Genomic DNA, 23,620 nt, shown 5'->3' with positions numbered 1-23,620 from the left:
TACAGTAAGAGATCAAATACACAGTAAGATCTGTTACAGTGATGCACTTTGTGCTCACACACCATCAGTGCTGACAATGGATTATTATTATTATTATTATTATTATTATTATTATTATTATTATTATTATTGTGTATTTGTTAGCAGACGCCCTTATCCAGGGCGACTTTCCAAACATAAGAGCATTGCTGCGTGTCTGGCAACAGGGACAATGCAACAGTGATTTGGGGCCATCATCCCAGACTTCATCAAGAATTTCCCATCAAACCATTAACATCACCTGAGATCATCCGACAGGTTACTGATCTGCCCACGACTGAGCCGCAAATACCCCCAAATCAGCTGCATCCATAATCAATAGGCTAGCCTATAGTCATTGTGTTTTAAACAAGAATAAAAGTAAAAATACGCCACAAAATGAATGAAAATGTATCCACTCATACAAAGTATATTCATAATGAACTGTGTGAGCGGTGACGAATGCATTTATTTTATTCAATACAGTAAAAGTGTTTGAAATAGCAAATCGGTGTAAATCCCTTAATGCATCAATAAAAATCAATACAAATAAAAGGCTACATTATCTTAGCATATTTGTATAGTTGTATTTTCTTTTCTGCTTGTCTACATGTGATCTCGCGTTTTTTGTTTTGCTTTTTACAAGGAGTTTGATTGTGATGTATAATAGGGTGTAAAGACGCAGTCGCCTCGGTGCTGATTATTACTGCTGTGTTTCTCTTCTACTCCGCGCTTGGGAACGCCCACATCCAGTGACGTCAGCGTTCGGTTCCAAAACCGGGGGAAAAGCGGGCCGGTTCCCAAAAAGATCAGCTGGTTCCCAGGCTGAGCAGCGTCTCCGGCTCCAGCACCGGCTCTTTGTCGGTGGAAAAGCGCTATAAGATGGCTCTCCTGGCAGTCACTGACTCCCTCAGCTGTGCTCGGGCAGCCTCCCTCTCCTCAGTCCTCATCCTCCTTGACCTCTCCGGAGCATTTGACACCGTCGATCACTCCATCCTCCTCTCCTGCCTCGCTGACCTTGGAATCTCTGGGACTGCTCTCACCTGGTTCTCTTCCTACCTCAGTGACCGAACCTACCAAGTGACATGGCGAGGCTCCTCATCCACCCCCCAACCTCTCCTCACAGGCGTTCCCCAAGGCTCCGTCCTTGCCCCGCTCCTGTTCTTTCTCTACACTCGCTCCCTGGGCCCCCTCATCGCTTCCCATGGCTTCTCCTACCACTTCTACGCTGATGATGCCCAGATCTTCCTGTCTTTTCCATCTTCTGACACTCTCATCCCTTCTCGCATCTCTTCCTGCTTGTCTGCTATTTCCACCTGGATGCACTCGCACCACCTCAAGCTCAACCTCTCCTAATCAGATCTCCTGTTTTTCCCCCACTCTTCCTCACCTTCTGCTGACCTCTCCATTTCGATCCCCTTGGAATCCACCACACTCTGTCCTTCTTCTTCCGCTAAAAATCTAGGATCCTCGATCCTGCACTCTCCTACACCCAGCACATCACCACACTGTCACGCACCTGTAGATTCTTCCTGAGCAACATACGCCGGATCCATCCCTTCCTCACCGACTACTCGACTCAGCTGCTCGTCCAGTCACTGGTCCTCTCCTGCCTGGACTACTGCAACTCCCTCCTGGCTGGCCTGCCTGCAATTACTACCCGCCGCTCCAGCTCATCCAGAACTACACGGCTCGTCTGGTATTCTCTCTGCCATGATTCGCACACGCTACTCCACTGCTCCGCTCCCTCCACTGGCTCCCGATAGCAGCACGCATTCAGTTCAAGACACTGACCCTCACCTACCACTGTCTCGACCACACTGCACCAAGCTACCTTCAGTCACTCGTCTCTCCATACATCCCCTCCAGACCACTGCGCTCCTCCAGTGCCAGAAGGCTAACTCTGCCTCCTCTCCACTCTCCTTCCTCCAGAGCCGCTCCTTCTCATCCCTGGCCCCTAAGTGGTGGAACGACCTGCCAACCGAAGTCAAAACAGCAGAGTCCTTGACCTCATTCTGGCGCTTTTCCAACAGTACTTGTAATATTAGTCCTTTTATCCCTGCTAGGTAGCACTTCACAGTTTTATTATGCTTCTTGCGTTATTGATTGTTTTCCTCCTTGCTCCCTTTCCCGCAGCCCTTGACTGTGACCTACATCTTGACAGCACTTAGCTTTTACCGTCCAGGATGTAGGACCTCACTTACTGTACTTGTAAAATTGAAATTTGTAAAATGTATTATTTTTAATTGCAATGTTTTAGTTAAACTGAATTTGTAATGATTGATGCCTTGTACTTACTGTATTTTTGCACTTATGTTGTAAGTCGCCCTGGATAAGGGCGTCTGCCAAGAAATAAAAATAATAATAATAATAATTTAAAAAACGAATCATTGAAATTTTACTAATATAACCGTTACCTGTGCATCTAGAATTTAAAATCTGTTATTATGACATCACCAGTAAATTCTGCAAATTAGCACACCTGAATGTAGAAAAGGGTTTGTTCCTCAGAAACTGTTAAAGGTGAAAAGTTACCCATAGTTACAGATTCTATATATTACTCACCTTGATGGTGCAGGCTACTTGCAGGGGTCCTCTTCTACCCACAATCAGCACTCTGCGGACCTGGCTGGCTGCAATGGCTTCCAGGGACTCCTCTGTAATGTCCGTTTTCTGCACACAAATCACAGGGGCAGTTAATGGAGTATTGTCCCTAAACATTGAAAATGCCTGCAATCTTGAAATACCACAGGAATATTAAGTCTATATTCTAATAGTACAGCACTTCAGGAAATATATTACTATTACTCAATATGAAGGAAATGTGGAAAAAATATTAATTCTAATTTTCACCATCCAAATCACTGTTAATAGGCACAAAGTCATGCAGGTCCTAATTCTTTTAGGGAGATCAAGTTTTCATATCCCCTGAAATGACAGGTGCATGTTTACATTTCAAACTGCTGTCCAGAATGCCATTTTTTGGAGAACAATGAAATATTTGTAAATAATTTGGGGATGCTGACAACTATGCAAAGCTCCTTCATATTATATTATACATGAAAACTTTGAGAAAGACTGCACGACATAACTTAAGTCATAATCCTTGACAGAAGGCAAGGGTGCTGCTTAATTAACATATGAAACAGAAAGGACAAGCTGTAAAACTCAAGTCAATGTTTGTTGTAAATCCAAATCTGAAGATCTGACATCATAAGGGAATCACAGAGTGATAACAGCAAATTGGATAGAAAAATGGGCACAATAACCTTAGCTTGCTGTCAGCTCTCTGGGTCAAGAGGTCAAAGTATTGTACTGGTTAAGCCGAGCACAAAAACAATCAGCAAAAGATTTACAGTCTTCCTCTCAGGGTAATTACTACATTTCTTTTTTTTCTTTTAGCACCTACTAATATGTGCAAGGTAATGTCCAAAACTGTGGCCTATTCAGATGTCTAGCATTAAGACTGCACTGTGAAGCACTACCTTCATATCACATGTAAATGGGAGAATGGGGAACATATCGACAATACACACCAACGCAGTGTGACTAATACTGATGATGGCTTGTGTGTGAGGAAGGGCATGCTACACAGCTGCATGGATCTAATCAGTGTTCAAGATAACAATATGATTATAATAGCATGTGCCCTATGTCCCAATTCTTGTTTGTTCCAAACTGAATTGTTCCAAAGTGCAGTTCAGATTTAATAGGCCATCTAACTTAATAAGCACCCTGTATATTATATGTATATTATTACAGATTTTTGCATTTTATTTTGGTTCCCAACTTATTTCATTTTCATGCTACACAGTACAGGGACATACAATTTAAGTACTGCTAAAATCCTTTTTATAAAAGAGAATCCACAGCAGGGACCGAGGGCAGGAGTCTAAGCAGGAAGGAATGCTTTCAATACGCCTCCACAATTTGTCTAGGAATCTGCACAGGAATCCCCCACAAAATACATCATCTCCATATTGGCATTGAGCTATCAGTCTATAAATGTAGCTGAACCAGAAGGCTTATATAAAACTTGAAATTAATCCCAAGTGCGTTTCTCATGTGCGCAGTTACAGCTTGTTTATACTTGCAGAGTACAGCATTGTAGAAACTAGTATTGCACAATGTGTCCAATAAACAACATCCTATGCTAGTTGCTCCACATGGAAGCTATTGAGGTACAGATTAAATCTCAGCACCAGCTGTACAGTCATCATAAAAAATAAAAAAATCTCTCAAAGGAATTTTTTTTCATAATTATGTTGCAGACACAACATATTACGAATCACATGCAAACCAAAAAACGTATTTAGAAACACCTATCAGCTCACAACAAATTCAACCAGATGCAGCTAGAGCATAGAAATCCACTTACATGGAGTTGTCTGTCTAAAATATATATTATTTTCTTTCCAAGGCTGTAAATGCAGTTATTTTCCAGGCTTTCCAAGAAGGTCTGGGAACACTATACTGTTCTTGGCCCACTTTGATTGAGTAATTTCGGGTATATAACATTCCAGTGAAATTAGTTTTAATGCATGTCATTGGTTAACTGTCAACTGCCAATTTATGCTCATTCACACACTTAAAGAACACTTAAAGAACACCCAGGAGCAGGTTTCACAATCAAATTCCATAACACTGTCATGAGAAAGAAAATACTAATTCCTTGTCCAAAACAACAAAATAACCTAAAACAGGTTTACAAAATGGTTTCCCATACGGAAAGGAAATATATTGCAATATATTATAAAAATATGTGGAAATATAATTCGATATTATGTAAAATATATTCAGTTCAAAATACATTTTCCTAAATCATATCTAAAATACATGTAAGAATATATTTACATTCATATATTTCACCAAATGTATTTGTAATTTTTACAAAATATATTTCACCAAATATATTATTTCCAATTTCAATAATACATATTTAACATTGCATTGTAGTGAAATGCCTGAGTCTCAAACTCAGGTGTTGCAGGTATGTATTGTCTACTAGCAATTGTCTGGACAAGTATCATAACTCAAAATATTTCATATGTAACTACCCAGCCAGCACACCCAGATGGGTCCCAAGTGGATGGTAGCTGGTTAGACTGGGCTCAGCTGGGCTTGGGCTTTAGACAGAGGTGGCCAATTTCTGCAACTCTACAGACCTGTATCTGTCTTAACTCAGTCCAGTCAACTGGAATCTCCACTACTGCTCTACTGTCTAGCCTCAATCCATTTGAAATAATGCAATACATTTAAAACTAAATTAGTGAATATTGCTTAAATTAAGGATGCCAAAACTTCAGTCTCACCTGTATATATAACAGTATATATTTTTAATCTAATCACATTTTTACATTATTAAAATATTACATATTCCTAATATATGACCCCTGTCTATCTACCCATCTATACATCTCTCTATCTATCTATAATGAGTTTGAGCTGTACAGGCTCCGAGTTGACGTGATTTGCTCTGCTTCCAGTCAACTTTGAAACACTTGATACTGATTGAGATGATTGGAGGAGAGAGAGGGGGCGGGGCATGTCACTTGAAGACGGAGGCGTAGAGAAGGATTAAATGAGTCACGCTTAGAAGATGGAGAGTAGGACAACAAATAACAGGATTTTTTCCTTTTTGCTTGATGTCAGTTGTGATGTAAAATGTAAAAAGGATTAAAAGACTTGTTGCTGACGTGTGTTTTTGGGATTGAGACGCCAGCGCAAGTGTTTGCTTTGTTGAGTTTAAACCAATGGCGATTGGGACTAGAGCTTCCACTGAAACCAGAGCAAGACGTCAAACAGGTGTGAGAAATGCAATCCAGCACTTTCCATGTGTATGCAACTCGGGACTGTTTTGCGCTTACAGTTATTCACGTAGAGGTGATCAAATATCGGTCAATAACACATATCTTCTGATAAAGTAACCATGTCTATCAAACATTAGCCTTTTATTTTTTTCCTCCCTAGTGATTCTTCTGTGAAACAAATCCAGGTAAAAAGCAACGTTTTGATTTGACTGGTGCAAATGTCAATACTTAATTTGTGTAAATATCACATACATTATTTTTATTGGTCACTGTGAACCCTATGAGCTTAGTCTCTGTTCATAATTTAATTCTCTCTTTACTATTTTATTTTCATAGAAGCAACCAAAGAAATGTCTGGGCACTAAACAAGGGACATCAAGAAGACTAAACGGAAAAATCAACGAGCTTTGTTACCCGCTGATGGAAACGGAGGACACAGCCCTTCATCTGGACACTGTGTGATGTCAGTGTTAATGGCCTCGGGGCAGAGAGCGATCATGTGCCGTTTTTATACAATCACATGTCAATTAGAGTTTCCACAGGACTGTGCGTGTCTAGAAGTCTTCTATTGTGGCAATCCATTCACCTTTTACATGTCTATACATAGGTTTATATTATTATTGCTTGTTGTATCTTTAACTACGTTTAAACCTGGTTTATATAGTTTTTAGCCAAAGCTATACAGTGTTGTGACAGGGAAAGTTTCAGAAAACAGTGCTGAACAGTCGGCAATGAAGGCACATCTGCGGCAGCCAGATCCATCACAATGCTGCGCAGCTGACCCTGTAGCGCAGTCTGCCAAGTTTATTGTATTGAACATCTGGAGCTGAAGTGGGTAAAAAGACAATCAGTGTGTATGTTTTATATTTAAAGTGTTTACAATACATTTATAAGTTTAAAATATATACATATAAAATATGATGTAATTTAATATTTTATGTTTTAAAAATGTATTAAATGTATTTCACAAAATATATCAATATACAAAAACTGCAATTGATATATTTTAAAGTATATTACTGTATTACTGTAACATTTTCCAGAAAAATTACAATATATTGTAATATATATTAAACTATATTTTGATGTTTTGATAATATATTTCTCATATATTTATATATATTATTTAATTCTGTGATTGTATTTTTACATCCCTGTTGATATTATGTTTTATTGTATTACTCTTTTGTATTGTAAATGTAATGTTTTTTTTTTTTTTTTAAGAGCACTCTGGCTAAAGCTAATTTGAACATTAATTTTAAATTTGATATATTTTCATATATCACATGTCAATATACAAACCCAGCAATCATTTATACATTTTAAATATATTGTAGTCGTATATATTGTATATTATATACTGTATGTTCCAGGAAGATAGGACAATATATTGTTACATATATGTTAAAATATATATTGATGTTGTTATAATATATTCATATATTTTGAAAAATATGCAATAATTTACATATTTTTTAATATATTGCAGTATAAGATATTGTAATATATTTTCAAGGAATATATTGTTACAGATATTAAAAAAAAAAAAAAAATCCAATAACATATTTTGAAAAATATATTCTGCATATATTTAGTTTCCATAAGGGTTACTAATACGTCTTATTCAATATTCCACTTAAGGGAAATCTTCATTTCAGTAACCCCTGCAGTACTATAACCAGGACTTATTTCAGAAGGTGAAAACACATACAAATATACAAACAAAAGAGGCCATTAAAATCACAGTCTATTTTCAAATGAACCCCAAGTAACAATTTCAGCAACATGGCTGGAAACTTTTGACCCAGACTACCACAACTCTGTGTAAAGAAGCATTTCCTATTTTAAACTGAATTGCCATTTAGGTCCCCTGGTTCTCTTGAAATCATTAATCTTAATTCCTTTATTTATTTGTTGTACAGTTCCATTCCATTTGGCGCTTGTAGTCTAAATTAGCCAGTGAAGCAGAAATACAACCTATTGAAGGACATCTTTATTTATTTTGTTTTACCTGTGCTTTCCACACAAAACACATTCCCCATATAAATTCTTCCAGCAAAGAGCAACAACAAAACATATCTGATGCATGTTATTTATTATATACGCTAAAGGTATAAAACTAAAGAAAGAAAATAAGGATAACAAATTACAGTAAATCATCTATAAACTCTATCCTATAAGACCAATTAAAAGTAATGGTGAAAAAAAAGTCTTATGAGATGATGTGAGTACTTTGACCTCTGGGTTTACAGTATGTTCAGCATGAACAAACTTATCAAGATGTACCTTGTAGGAATATTATAATAACACTTTTCTTATCAAATCAAAATTGAGATAAAAGGATCGTATTGAACTATGTTTATAAAGTCAGTTTCCAACCACAGGAAAATGTGAATAACAAGGAAATATCACTTTCCACAGTAAAGCACCCGCTTCTTTTCCTGTTTTACAGTAATTGTCTTTTTAAACCAAATATTTTTAGATATGTAATTGGCTTACTTGCTGGACCCTCCAAAATGTGTGGAGTCAAGACATCTGCTTCTTTTCGAACTCAAGGCTCTACAGTGCAAACATAAGGCTGGCAACACCAAGATGTTGCTAATTTTGTACATTCTAAGCAACAATACATTTGCAACATGACTGGAAATAATGCTAAGAGGAAATTAAATGTTTGTTGTTTTACAGAGGAGACCTTGTGCTATGTTGGTGTAAGTGTGTGCTTGATGGAAATATTGAGCATAGCCTTTAAACATAGGGCATTTTTTTCTGAAATTCATGCTGGTGTGAAACCATGTACCAGATTCACTAGTTGGTTGAACCAGATGAGTAACAGCTTACCTCTGTGCCAGCATAATGCACAATACTGTTTTAAGCAAAGCTGACTTGACTCACTAACTTAAGGTAAACCAGCCCTTTATTTTAAAACAAAACAAAATAAAAACTTTTCTGCTATTTCATATTTATTTCCCTTCCTTTTTAGTGCTTTGTCACCTGTACTTCATGGATATTACTGCTACCCAGTTCCAAGAACATAAGAACATAATAAAGTTTACAAACGAGAGGAGGCCATTTGACCCATCTTGCTCATTTGGTGTCCATTAATAATCCAGTCCATCTCCTCTTATCACAGTTTCTGGAAACTTGGAAATCAAAGTCAATGCCAACTTGAAGGGTAAAACTTTGACTACTGCATATAAATTGATAGAGGTTTACTGGGAAAATGACTAATGTTATATTTGGATATAAAATACAATAAAAAACACACCAATTAATTAATTGCAGTATAGTCTCCACAGGGGTCAGATATCACAGTTTACCTTTGGTACAAATACTATCGATCATTTAACAGCAGAGTTGTAGCATTGTGGGAAGGACTAATACCACTCTTACTGAAAACACTACAAACTCATATGTGCCCAGTAACATATAGAAGTTTCTGTTGTGTGACAAGCCAATGAAACCCATGTGACTTTAAGCTCACTCAGCCCCTCTTGGGGAATCAATCACAGTGGGCTATATGACAAACCTTGTATCTTAATACAAGCAAACCCTGCAATTTCAAGTGAAGAAACATGATCCAACCTATTGTATCAGCAGTTTAACGTTTACATACAATGCAGAATGATTACAGTTACTATGAAACGGATGGGAAAACAAACTTCCATAACAACGGACAGATAAAACAACAAAAAGCACACAATAGACTTACCTTGAGGAGGTCCAAGGGAGAAAGCAATATTCTGGCCACATCCAAAGCTACGTTTCCCTGTCCCAAAATAACAGCCGTCTCACTGCTCAGGTCCGGCTTCAACTTTTAAGACAAAGATCCACAAACAGGTGGGATGGGGGTTTTCATGACTGCCTTCCAAGTTGCCAAATTACACAATTAAACAATGAAGAGGCTGTTCTTTTACTCTGAGAAGCAAAATCACCATTAGCTTTACAATACCTCCATCCTATGGAAATGATCCAAGACAAGATTTTAGTATAGAACCTGTAGCATGGGACTGTAGTGTGTTTCAATATAGGAAAATTAGCATTTTTCACATAATATATATATTTTTTACATGATTTTCATTTATTTAATATGCACATCAGATTCAGTTTAGTAAATTAAGATTAGCAGGTAGGTCAAAACTGACTAGATCTATCCATTAGGGATTAACAAGGAATTACTCTCCAAACCAAACCCACCTTTTTATTGCTGGGCAGCCCATTATACCAGCCTACAAAATCCTTAGCAGAGTACACCCCACTCAAGTCTTCTCCAGGGATACCCAATCTCCTATTTCCTTCTGCTCCATAGCTCTGCAGAGAAACACACCAGTAACGTGCAGACATACTCTGGGGGCGGTGGCTCAAAACCAGAAAAAGTGGACAAATCAGTGGGCTCCTGAATGGGCACAGTCGGAATCATGGCACTTGTATGGGGGTGGGGGCGGAGAAGCCAATTAGGGCTCTGCAGACAAAAGGGGCAGGACCCCTGACCCCCTCCTCTGCAAGTCCCTGAAACACACTGTCACACATTAGGGACACTGGGTACTGTGTGTTGGCCACTGCTGCTCTGGCCCTGGCTCTCTCCGGCCCAGTTTTTCTGGCCCTTGTTGCGCCAGCGACTACATTGCAGCTCCTTCCCCACTACAAGGGACTTGACAGATTTTTCTCAATAACTGTTTTTCCTCCACTCATTCCTGCAAGTCAGTCCAAGGATCATCAAACATTTGGCAATGCCACCTCACTCCCTGCTCTTTATCCAGTCAATTTATTGGATTATTAAATGTTAATATAATTAAAAAATGCTCTTCACATTAATTTATCCTAATAACTATCAAAAAAGTTCACCAGTCAGTGTGAGCCATGTATTCCATAATTCATATCCATACAGCAATAAAGAGCTTATCTTTACCACTTTCAAGGGGGTTTCGGAGGACTTTGATAGACAATTGGCAGTACAATCATAACTACAGATGCTTTATTCTCCTTGCACCTTAAACTCAGAAGACATCCAGACTGGTTCTATCCCCTATAATCTGCACCATCTAAAAACCTTCCGGTTATGTACATCATGGACTAGTTCTCTCAACAGTATTTAGGAACTGTTCACCTCAGAGCCCCCCAAAATGTCAGTTTTGCTTAAATATTTGTTGTGCATTTCATCACTATCTGTTCCACTGACTATTCCTAAAAACCTTTTCCTAAACATGACCTCATGATTGTCGATTGTAAAAAGCAATATGACAAGGGCTATTCACCAGTACGACAGCGTGATAGGCTCGCTGCAGCTCCTCCACGGTGACATCACAGCCCACGCTGACGTTCCCATAGAAACTGCACCGTTCCTGGTGGGCAGTCTGTGTGAAAGTGTTGATCACGTTCTGCAATGCAAGATCACAATTGATGTTACACACGATCTCGTGCAAATCTGATCACAATCTGGCCTTAACGATTGATGATGAGGGAGAACATAAATCAATAAAGGACATTTTGTCATCAGTTTTTTTCCTCACAATGAACTCAACATTCTGAGACATATTTGCTTTATCCTGTTTAACTCATTTTATTAAAATGTAATCTTTGTCAATGTATTGGAGGGGGCAAGTTATCTGCATACATACCGTTTTCTAAAATAACAGATGTGAAATGCAAGGCAGATGTTTTTTAATCGTGTTTTTATTACTTTAGTATACATCTTTACATACATATTTATTCAGTGTGAAATATAATAATAATTATAATAATAATAATCATCATAATAAGTATAATCATGATAGCAATTGCATTGCTAAAGGGCACAGTGAATAGACATTCATTAACTACTATGTGCATTCTGGGGACTCAGTCCAAGGCTATGCACTTTATGAAACATATACAACTTTATGATATAATACATAGCAATGCACCAGCAAAATAACTAATCTGTGTGCAATACTCCTAGAGAAAGAAAGAATTGACAACAACAAATCTTGTTATTCAACTTGTTTTTTTTTTTAAACACTTGCTCTCAACATTCTTTCTTTTTACATAAAGAATTACACCACTGCACAATAATTGATAAAGTGTGATTAATCATCAGATCTCTGTACCTTAATAGAGAACCAGACATGGTTTAACACACCCCACTGTCCTTCAAAAGAAGGTCCTTTAGTAGCCTTGCATCAGCATCTGGGGTGGGCTTGTTTACAAAGCCTTGTCCTGTCTGCTATGATGGAGTGGTTGTGAAGGGTCACGTTTACCTTGTGACAACGTAGGTCAAACCTTGCCAAATCCCACATCTTAGAACTTAATGCATAATTTAGTGCATTATTGTTTTACAATTTTAGCAAAAAAAGTGAGTTTTCCACTATAACATTCCACAATATGTAATCTTGACTCTATGTAACTTCTTACATGTTTAGTGTTACAGTGTTGAATGAGTCCAAACTGAGAAGCAGGAAATAAGATATCACACTACATCCAATAGTGTTTCAATTTTTTCAATAAAGGGAATCTTTAAAATTCTATAAAAAGAAAATAATCAAGTTTAAAAGAAGCTGGGGATTTTTGTTGTTGTTGTTAGTTGTTTTTAAGAGAAAAACACACCATACATCCATACTCAATTAAAACACTCAATTTAAGTCAATGGATCAGGCAAAACACACACTTCCCAGTTACACAGCTTTCCTAGTAAAAGAAGGACACATTGAACTGCCTTCTGGGAGAGTGTGTTCAGCAGTGTCATATATTTAAAGAGGCTAGTTATCTATGCAAGCAAATGAGGATATTAGATATCCAGGGAGTAGAGCAAAGAAGAACTCCCCCCCCCCGATCCTGGACATCATCTGTTTGCTTTCCAGCACTTGGCCAGTACCGTATAATCTGTAGATCTCGCAAATGGCAGCTCAGACCAGGAACGGGCAGACTGACCTTCACTTCAGGGTGATCGGGTGCTACTCCAAACCGAACAAGACCAAACGGCACAGGCAGCTTCTCGTAGATATCCACTTGAAGGCTTGGGTGATTCTACAATATTCAGAAGAGAGACATCATCCCCGTTAGTATTTTCTGTGTGCTAAATTTATTATCCATTAAAATCAAACTATTTAACTACTAAACAAATGATTATCAGTATGTATCGATGACTTTAATTTAGGGCTGGCCTCGATGGTTCATTAACTAGCCAGCTCTTCAAGGTCTGTTCAGGTATTCACAGGTTTGCACAGGTATTTTTCTCATGCAAAAGGATACTTATTCATTATGCTGAAATAGTAATTCACATATTAAAATGTAACACATTCACTTTCTTTTTTTTGCATCTGTTTAATACCAATTTTGTGCATTACAATTCTATTTGTAGTAGTAATTAAGTATTTTTTTAATTGACAGTAAGCAAGATTTGCATGTAGAGGATCATATGTGTATTGAGTTTTGAATCCTAAAGCATGACAATAGTGTAACTGGACTGTAATTGTTCTATTACATACATTACACAACTTTAACTGAACCCAGGTCTGCAGCTGGGACAATTCAAAAGAAAAACTGCAGAGCTGTTCAACGACACCTCTGACCTCTGAGGTTCAGTGTTTGAAAAAACAGGCCATTCAAAATGAGGTTGTATTTAACAAAATAAATGTAGGGAAAAAACATATATAATAAACAAAAACCAACAACAAATGCCAACGTAATGCCAATAAAATGTATGTATATGTTTGACTTTTAGGGCAATCTTACTGCAAACATTCTGAAGCATTGAGTTTCCCTTCCCTAATCTGATGTTTATTCTTCGCAATTGCCTTTTATATTTCTGACCAATATGGTAACCAAGATCATAACACACCGTGAAAAGAGTTACAAATAATACATGCTTTTCAAATCCTTCTGCACATTCTGATCCACTGATATGACTGCAATCAAAACTGCAGATACACTTCAGTTCTCATGCAGAGTGTAGAGTGGGCTTCAAAGGCTTTCTGTTCTGGAAATGTCAATTCTAATAAACTTGAATAAAATAACAATGCAGTTATGATGAGTGAGGTCCCGTGATGCAACCGAAACATAGGTGTTCTGTGGGTTTGTGGGTATTTCACACTTGTGCAAGAATAAGCAAATGTTCGTGTTAAAGGGAGATAAGCTGGGACAACCAAAACATGCAAACCCTGAGCTATCTTACTGAAGGAAACAGGAAACTGAAGAATCTGCTAGAAATGTATTTGTTTGATGTTATTAAACCCCCCAGATACTGCAAAAAAATATAATGCATAAAACATAAACCAATAAAAAAAAAAAAAAAAAAAAAAAAATCAACATAAATGTCTGACTGCTAGTTCCTGTTTAGCATCCAAATGCAAATGTTAAGAGTGCATGACTTCAGTGTGTAGGCATTGCATCTCCACTCAAACAGCCCTCTTTGTCAATACAAAGCTGTGTCTGCAGCTGCCTTCAGGAGTTTAGAACCCACCTCAAGAGATTCTGACCCTGGACAATATGACAATATATTTTTGTATCAATAGTCAGCTGGGTGAGACATTCTGTAAAGGCATAATACAAAATAAAACAGCAACTAAGATTATGTTCTTGGCAAAAGGATATGCCTGTCAAAGGATATATCACAGAGCCAACACTGACCTTAAGCAGGTGCTGTGCAGTATAGAAACCTGCAGGTCCACTGCCCACTATACAGACCTGAGGCCGAGACACAGCAGAAGAGCCCAAACACCTAGTACCTGTAGCAGAGAAAGAGAAAAACACAAAATAGCATCATGGATTCCTATATACCTATATATACAGTGAGGGAAAAAAGTATTTGATCCCCTGCTGATTTTGTACGTTTGCCCACAGACAAAGAAATGATCAGTCTATAATTTTAATGGTAGGTGTATTTTAACAGTGAGAGACAGAATAACAACAAAACAATCCAGAAAAACGCATTTCAAAAAAGTTATAAATTGATTTGCATGTTAATGAGGGAAATAAGTATTTGATCCCCTATCAATAAGCAAGATTTCTGTCTCCCAGGTGTCTTTTATACAGGTAACGAGCTGAGATTAGGAGCACTCTCTTAAAGGGAGTGCTCCTAATCTCAGCTCGTTACCTGTATAAAAGACACCTGTCCACAGAAGCAATCAATCAATCAGATTCCAAACTCTCCACCATGGCCAAGACCAAAGAGCTGTCCAAGGATGTCAGGGACAAGATTGTAGACCTACACAAGGCTGGAATGGGCTACAAGACCATCGGCCAAGCAGCTTCGTGAAAATGTGACAACAGTTGGTGCGATTAGTCGCAAATGGAAGAAACACAAAATAACTGTCAATCTCCCTTGGTCTGGGGCTCCATGCAAGATCTCACCTCGTGGAGTTTCAATGATCATGAGAACGGTGAGGAATCAGCCCAGAACTACATGGGAGGATCTTGTTAATGATCTCAAGGCAACTGGGACCATAGTCACCAAGAAAACAATTGGTAACACACTACGCCGTGAAGGACTGAAATCCTGTAGCGCCCGTAAGGTCCCCCTGCTCAAGAAAGCACATGTACAGGCCCGTCTGAAGTTTGCCAATGAACATCTGAATGATTCAGAGGAGAACTGGGTGAAAGTGTTGTGGTCAGATGAGACCAAATTCGAGCTCTTTGGCATCAACTCAACTCGCCGTGTTTGGAGGAGGAGGAATGACCCCAAGAACACCATCCCCACCGTCAAACATGGAGGTGGAAACATTATGCTTTGGGGGTGTTTTTCTGCTAAGGGGACAGGACAACTGCACCGCATCAAAGGGACGATGGATGGGGCCATGTACCATCAAGTCTTGGGTGAGAACCTCCTTTCCTCAGCCAGGGCATTGAAAATGGGTCGTGGATGGGTATTCCAGCATGACAATGAGCCAAAACACACAGCCAAGGCAACAAAGGAGTGGCTCAAGAAGAAGCACATTAAGGTCCTGGAGTGGCCTAGCCAGTCTCCAGACCTTAATCCCATAGAAAATCTGTGGAGGGAGCTGAAGGTTCGAGTTGCCAAACGTCAGCCTCGAAACCTTAATGACTTGGAGAGGATCTGCAAAGCGGAGTGGGACAAAATCCCTCCTGAGATGTGTGCAGACCTGGTGGCCAAACTACATGAAACGTCTGACCTCTGTGATTGCCAACAAGGGTTTTGCCACCGAGTACTAAGTCGAAGGGGTCAAATACTTATTTCCCTCATTAACATGTAAATCAATTTATAACTTTTTTGAAATGCGTTTTTCTGGATTTTTTTGTTGTTATTCTGTCTCTCACTGTTAAAATACACCTACCATTAAAATTATAGACTGATCATTTCTTTGTCTGTGGGCAAACGTACAAAATCAGCAGGGGATCAAATACTTTTTTCCCTCACTGTATAGTAACCTCTAGAGCAGATGCAAGAATCATTTAGCTTTCACTAATAACAATATGAATAATTGAGCAAATGTATCTTATCTCTGTAATCATGATATTGTACCCATTAGCAGTATGTGAATGCCCTTGATCAAATGACCACCACAAAAAAAAAAAACACTAACCCTGATTATGATGGCATGAAGGTGGATTTTACACATCAAAGATATCACTCTTACTATTTACCCTTTGTTTTACTTATACATTTCACATTTGTTTTTACTCATATTTAGGCTTACCATATTTCTATACTGAAGAACTGGAAAATATTTTTATATATAATCTATCAATGCTGTACAGCTCTGGAATTAGGCCTACTCTTTATAATACAATAAATAAAATATTTTGGGTTGTTAAAGGTGTATATAAGGCAGCACAGATCAAAAACAGATTTAATAACAGCTCAGATTATATAAGCACAATCCTCTGTCTAAAAACTAAATTATAAAATCTATTCGTTAGGCAGTATTTTTCATAATCATTTCAATTGTGATTTTCTTATAAATGTATATAACTGTAAATCTAAAGAGGTAAAGTACACCACATTCTAGTGATGGTTTTTGTAAGTTAGAACACAAACAGGTTATGTTATTGAAACAAAGTACACTTGAGTGATACTGGATAAATAGAACAATGTAACTGTCATTCTCCTTCACAAGAAAGGAGACAAAGACGATCCGAAGAACTATAGGCCTATTAACTATTAACTATTCGTCTACTTCCCATCTTATATAAAGTATTTACAAAGATATGAACACATTGCTTTCAAGAGAACAAGGACTTCACCCAACCAAGAGAACAAGCAGTATTCAATAGTGAATCTAACACAATGGATCGTAGGCCTACAATTTGTCAGAAAACTATTGGAAAGATGCAGAGAACATGAGCTTCCTCTGTGCCCGGGCTTTGCTGGCTATGAGAATGTATTCTAATGCAGAATGCAGTCATCAGGGCTCTAAGAAATCAAAATATTGAGGAAACATAAATAACATAAATATGAAAAAACACCTGTAGACCTGCAGCTTCAAGAACTCTCAGATTCCATCTTTATTACAATAAATCATTGCAGAGGGAGATATTATGGAAGAAATCAAAAGAAGAGTGAAAATAGGATAGAGTAAATTTGGAAGAAACAGTTGAATGTAAATCTACCAATTTGCCTGAAGAGAAATGTATTCAATTCATACTACCAGTGCTCACTTATGGCTGTGAAGCATGGTCATTAAATGCAAAAATGTTACAGAAATTGTGGGTGACACAAAGAAGCATGGAACGATGTATGCTTGGAATAACAAGAATATATGACTGTATCTGAGAACAAACATCTGACATCGATGGAATGTTAAAATGGCAATGGGCTCGACACATTACTAGAACAAATCAAAGATTAACAAAAGGAAGCTACTGAAAGGATACCTACAGATGAAAAAAAGACAGAGAAGACGATCACATAAAAGTTGAGAAGATTAAATAATAAACTCTGCAGGCATGACATGGAAAAGGGAAGCTAAAGATTTAATCAAGTGGAAGGCAGTGGATCAATATCGTTTGAAGATGATATATGAGAGAGAGAGAGAGAGAAACACACACAGACACACATTGAATGATCTTTACCCTAGTTATAGGTTCATTTGTCAATCATTATTGTTGTTCTCTAGTCTATCTAATTTATTCAGCAGAGGTTTCCTGGTTCCTTTTTACTGATAAGTGCACATGATTAAATATCTTTATGAGGAGCTTGATCTTGGACATCCATAGCTTTGAACTACCTACTTTTCCTTAATAATCACCTATGTTTTCATTTTTGTATTTGTGGATGCCCTGCAAATAGAGATTTAATAAAGTACTGTCATCTGTATTTTTCTACTTTTACTTCCTTAATCCAAGAGATTATCATCTGTTCTGGATGACTGGATTATGTTTACCCTAATAAAATGTCAGAGATAAATTAAAGCCGATAGTGGAAAGAATGGAAGAATCTGAGAACTATATGGGTATATATAATCACAAATACTATGTAACTAATCTCTCAAGCACCAGCATTATGTGTTTTTACCTTCCTTGTCAAATCAGTATTGTAGCCTTCAAAACTGTTTCCTTCAAGATCAGATTTAGCAGTTAAAGACATGCCCCAGTAGTTGATGCTCCTAAAACAGATTTTCAGAAACCTGTTTAGGTTGCTTAAATTGCACACCTCTTCTCTGTTTCAGAAACGCAGTTGCCAAGATATTAAGCAAACAGAAAACCTACAAGTTATTGTTCCACTATACAAACGTTGTCTGAACAATAGGTGAACAATTAATGAGATACAGACAAAGAAGGAGAATTTCTCTGTATCAATAACTCCTGTAATAAACATTATTAGCAGTTTGTGAGGCCCAGCTGCTAAACCTCCACGCACCTGTCCATTGCAAATGTAACCATTATTTATGATAATTCAACCATTCAACCTCTTACAACATGAGAGAGGTGTATAGGTCCAATTAATCATATCAACCAGTAAGCTACATATTCAGATTATTGTTGCCCTATTCTTCTTCACAAACAACCCTATAAATCTGGCGAAAATTAACAACGCATTTTTGTTTTGTTTTTCAAGTAATTCCTGTTCCAGACTGGAAAAAACCTATCTACCCTCAGGTGTATAACAACAACTCTAAGTAGCATTAACAACATGCACAATAAGAATTAGAAAACCAATACAATGCAATGAGATAATGAGAGCAATAAATGTGAATGTAAATAAACACTGCTTTACCTTGAACAAACAAACAAACTTAAAGGACTGTGATATACACATAGACAATTGCTACTGATAATACACATTAATTTGACACTTGCAGTAATATTATTTCCTGATTGCAGGGATCTTTAAAAAAAACAATCAATCATCATTGCTTAACTAGTTATAAATCAGAATCAGAATAAACAAGTGTCGAAACTAAACATTAAAAAACGAATTAAAAACAAAACAATCTGATGCATTGTAAATTAAACGGTCAATGCATTAGACAAAACTGGAAACATAACAAAACCACCAAAAGAACCTAGATGTCTTAAACGTTAATGAATTCAAAGGTAAGGCCATTTCACTGCTAGGATGTGGTCGTGTGAGTGTCATGTGTTAGTGCTGCTCTGTGAGGCATGCTATCCAGGAAGTACCCAGAATCAAATTTAAAAGGTCAAATACAATTCAGAAAACTAGACCGGCTTTGACAATGGACATCACAGACTTAGGTTTGTGAGATGTTGTTTAGCTTACTCTCAAAGATTTTAAACTGATAGACAAATTATATTAAATTACATTATTACATAAATTAAATGGGCAAACACACTTTATGCAAATTTAAATGAACAGAAGGGGGTGCAGTTCTAGCCATAGTAGTGAAATGGAATTACAGACAACTTTTGGACAGGTCACCAATAGAGAAAACCTGCCAGCTGAAGGACACCCATCATCGACACATGTACAGTGCTGTGCAAAAGTTTTAGGTAGGTGTGAAACAATGCTGTAAAGTAAGAATGCTTTCAAAAACAGACATGTTAAGAGATTATATTTATTAATTAACTAAATGCAAAGTGAGTGAACAGAAGAATCTAAATCAAATCCATATTTGGTGTGACCACCCTTTGCCTTCAAAACAGCATCAATTCTTCTAGGTACACTTGCACAAAGACAAGGATTTTGTAGGCATATAGTCAGATGTATGATTAAACAACCAAACAGGTGCTAATGATCATCAATTCAAAATGTAGGTTGAAACACAATCATTAACTGAAACAGAAACAGCTGTGCAGGAGGAATAAAACTGGGTGAAGAACAGCCAAACTCAGCTAACAAGGTGAGGTTGCTGAAGACAGTTTACTGTCAAAAGACTGACTGAGCAAGACTGAGCACAGCAACAAGACACAAGGTAGTTCTACTGCATCAGCAAGGTCTCTCCCAGGCAGAAATGTCAAGGCAGACAGGGGTTTCCAGATGTGCTGTCCAAGCTCTTTTGAAGAAGCACAAAGAAACGGACAACATTGAGGAACATAGACACAGTGGTCGGCCAAGGAAACTAACTGCAGCAGATGAAAGACACATCATGCTTACTTCCCTTCGCAATCGGAAGATGTGCAGCAGTGCCATCAGCTCAGAATTGGCAGAAAACAGTGGGACCCTGGTACACCCATCTACTGTCCGGAGAACAGTCTCCTCAATGCTGAGAAGTACAGGCAGATACAGGGAGGCATCTGATTGGCCCCAAATTATTCTGCAGCATGACAACGACCCCAAACATACAGCGACAGTCATTAAGAACTATCTTCAGCATAAAGAAGAACAAGGAGTCCTGGAAGTGATGGTATGGCCCCCACAGAGCCCTGATCTCAACATCATCGAGTCTGTCTGTGATTACATGAAAAGAGAGAAGCAACTGTGGTTAGTTCTCCAAGATGTTTGGGCCAACCTACCTGCCGAGTTCCTTCAAAAACTGTGCAAGTGCACCTAGAAGAATTGATGCTGTTTTGAAGGCAAAGGGTGGTCACACCAAATATGGATTTGATTTAGTTTCTTCTATTCACTCACTTTGCATTTTGGTAATTAATAAATATAATCTATTAACATGTCTATTTTTGAAAGCATTGTTACTTAACAGCATTTTTTCACACCAGCATAAAACCTTTGCATAGTACTGTAAAGAATCAAAAAATCCAAAACTTGTAACTACAGACAAACAGTAAATGTTTTTCTCGTAATTATTTCCTGATTCTACATCAGTCATTCCATCTCTGTTCTAGGCTGTTCAGAGGAGAGCAAAGCAGGAAAATTCCACATCAGGAAGGAATGTCATAATCAGATTAAGGGAATTAATATTTTTAGCCGGGAACAAAGAACATTACATGTGGACTTTTTCATACAATTAAAATCATGAGAAGTATGTTCAAGCATGTTCAACATCATACAGGGTCCCTGGGACATAAAAAGGGGACACATTTCTTCTCAAAGAGAATTGTGACAAGCTTCCCCATCCTGTTGGCTCCTTAGTATCATTCAAAAATAGTCTGGATGTGATAAATCACTCTCTAGTGAGCGTGATGGGTCAAATGGACTTGTGAACTTGATATCATTGTGTTATTTCTGTGTTTATAACATTACTTTAAATGTATGACTACATGTAGTGGTCATTGTCTCTTCTTAACACTAATAGTAGGCCTTTTATTATAATTATGATGATGATGATGATGATGATGATGAAAATTGTGGGAGAAATAAAATAAAAACATTTAATGTACAGTTTCATTATGGTAGGTTATTACACGTAGCAGGTATTTGTACATATTGAGGACAATAATATTGCAAAAAGCATTCAATAAAAAAAGCCCCATACAAACAGTTCCAGTGTTTACGTCACGCTTACGTGATATCAACAATTAAATAGAAGTGAAACCAAAACTAAGTTTTTATACGCCAAGTGTTATACAAGTGCTAGTCTCATTTATATAGATATATATTTCCACTGCTTTCATTCTGTCTTAACGGCAATGTGTCTTAAAATGGACAATGTACCCCCCAATATTCATAAGATCATAGTGAAAATATATAGTTTTAATACTTGCCATAACAATGGGACTTGCAGCCATACTTGCTGGTCAGGAGTAATTTGAACGGCCTCAGGACAGGTCCTCTCCGGCAAGTGTTCATCCTGTCCTCAGAGTCCAGCTGGACACGCAAAAACACGACCTTATATCTGTGTGCTTCCTATTAAAACGTCCTTTGACTAAGACAATGACTGAAGGTCTTTGTAAGTTGGGGGGGGGGGGGGATTTTTTTTTCTCCCAATTTCGTAACAAAACAGAAAGCCAACATTAATCTTGTTTCAAAACTTCACCTTTGGACTTCGGAAGTGCATTAGTTCACACAGAGGTCCTGACACGTTATCGTATGCAGACTCACTTAAAATAGTTTGTCTCAGAACATGTATGGGTACTTTAATCCATATAACATTTGACTTTTTAATACGAGGAAGAAGAAACAAATCCATATATTTTGTGTCCAACATTAGATACAAATTAATGAATGCATTTATATTCGCACAGGCTACAGCACATAGACTCAGCTTGAATGGACAACGGTGATGCAGTCGTTAATGCAGTTGATCTAGTCTGAGTCCACAGAATAATAAATAATAATAAATAATAATAATACATAATTTCTAATAAAATGAATCTGGATTTAGAAATGTAATAATGTTAAAATCCATATATAACCTAATACTAGAAACCACGGGATAAACTTCATGTGCACACTAATCGCATCTGTGCTGTCAGCTGCCCATTCCTTCCCTACGACAACACGGTTTAAAACAAAGGTTCCGCTTTTGATTTACACTCCAGTTGGACCTTAATAAAGTCTTATTTATATTATATATACCCTCTACCCAACCCTCTTCACAAAGAACTGAAAGACATAGAGATAGAGATAATATTTATAAGTAAACAGAAATAAATTAATTAATTTAAATTATTAGAATAAATGCATAATAATAATAATTAATAATATATAAAAATGAATAATAGATCATACATAATAACACACATTGTAAATACGTTTCAATAAATAATATATTACAAATAATAATAATACAATATTTGTTTTAAATATTGAAATCAAGAAGCAAAGGTAGACATTAATAACACATATCTTTCCCATTCAAGTCCCCCCTCTCACACCTAAGAAAACAACTACACTAAAAACTGTCCCCCTGCTCTCTGCAGTCGTGACATTTTACACTGAAGTACTTATTTAACATTGAACTGTGTCCTTCCCTACGGGCTGTATGACTGCAACCCTCCCTCCGAATCAGCAGCAGCAGCTCCCCACACACTGTGCCTCAGGCTGCGGCAGGCAGACACTTATTTTGGCTGCTATATGGACAGTGCCCACTTCCTCTCTCAGACGGATGGGGACTTTCTATTCATCTGGGAGGAATGTGAATTCTCTGATATGATTTAGAAAGTGTGAGGTATATTATTTTCCGATTTCAGTGTATTTCGAGCACGACAGCAGGAAGTGTGTCTCTGTTTCCGTCTCCACCTCTTTGGCAACCCAGGGCAGTCTGTGTGTCGGCCTTTTTCAATTGCCAGGATGTGGTCAATGAGTCTGAACTGTCAATGTTTGCCTTTGTTTTGTGTTTTTGGGAATTTAAGTTTCCTATTTAGGACTCGACAACATTCAAGTTGATCTAATCATTTTAATTCAGTTTTCCGATTTTCTGTGTATTTCTACTTTAGGTTATGGCCAGTTGTTTAAATTGTGTTGACCTGGCTCTGTGGCTCTCTGCTGGCTGTGCAGCTTGCGAGAGTTTCTTCGGGACGTCTGCGCCACAGTTTTGAACTCCCATCAAAATAAACTAAAATAA

At 37.6% G+C, this 23,620-nt stretch overlaps 1 protein-coding gene across 2 annotated transcripts in view; it reads right to left on the bottom strand.

Moving 5' to 3' along the window:
* fdxr (ferredoxin reductase) overlaps positions 1–22,520 on the bottom strand; it is a 36,102-nt gene extending 13,582 nt beyond the window's left edge. The window contains exons 1-8 of one of the 2 annotated variants that reach the window (XM_066704884.1): positions 22,091–22,520; positions 21,819–21,921; positions 14,430–14,527; positions 12,732–12,827; positions 11,081–11,203; positions 10,023–10,136; positions 9,538–9,639; positions 2,584–2,691 (exon numbers count right to left, since the gene is read on the bottom strand). In XM_066704884.1, the coding sequence (XP_066560981.1) occupies positions 2,584–2,691; positions 9,538–9,639; positions 10,023–10,136; positions 11,081–11,203; positions 12,732–12,827; positions 14,430–14,527; positions 21,819–21,921; positions 22,091–22,261 (915 nt within the window). In that variant the 5' untranslated portion in view covers positions 22,262–22,520. Of the gene's footprint in view, positions 1–2,583; positions 2,692–9,537; positions 9,640–10,022; positions 10,137–11,080; positions 11,204–12,731; positions 12,828–14,429; positions 14,528–21,818 lie in introns of both variants that reach the window. The other variant, XM_066704886.1, reaches the window with a different exon arrangement.
* Positions 22,521–23,620: the final 1,100 nt, after the last annotated feature.

This window comes from Amia ocellicauda, chromosome 5 (genome assembly GCF_036373705.1).
Source record: "Amia ocellicauda isolate fAmiCal2 chromosome 5, fAmiCal2.hap1, whole genome shotgun sequence".
NCBI classification, from domain to species: domain Eukaryota; kingdom Metazoa; phylum Chordata; class Actinopteri; order Amiiformes; family Amiidae; genus Amia; species Amia ocellicauda.
The sequence above is the reverse complement of the archived record's forward strand: the minus strand, read 5'-3'. Positions and strand labels throughout refer to the sequence as shown.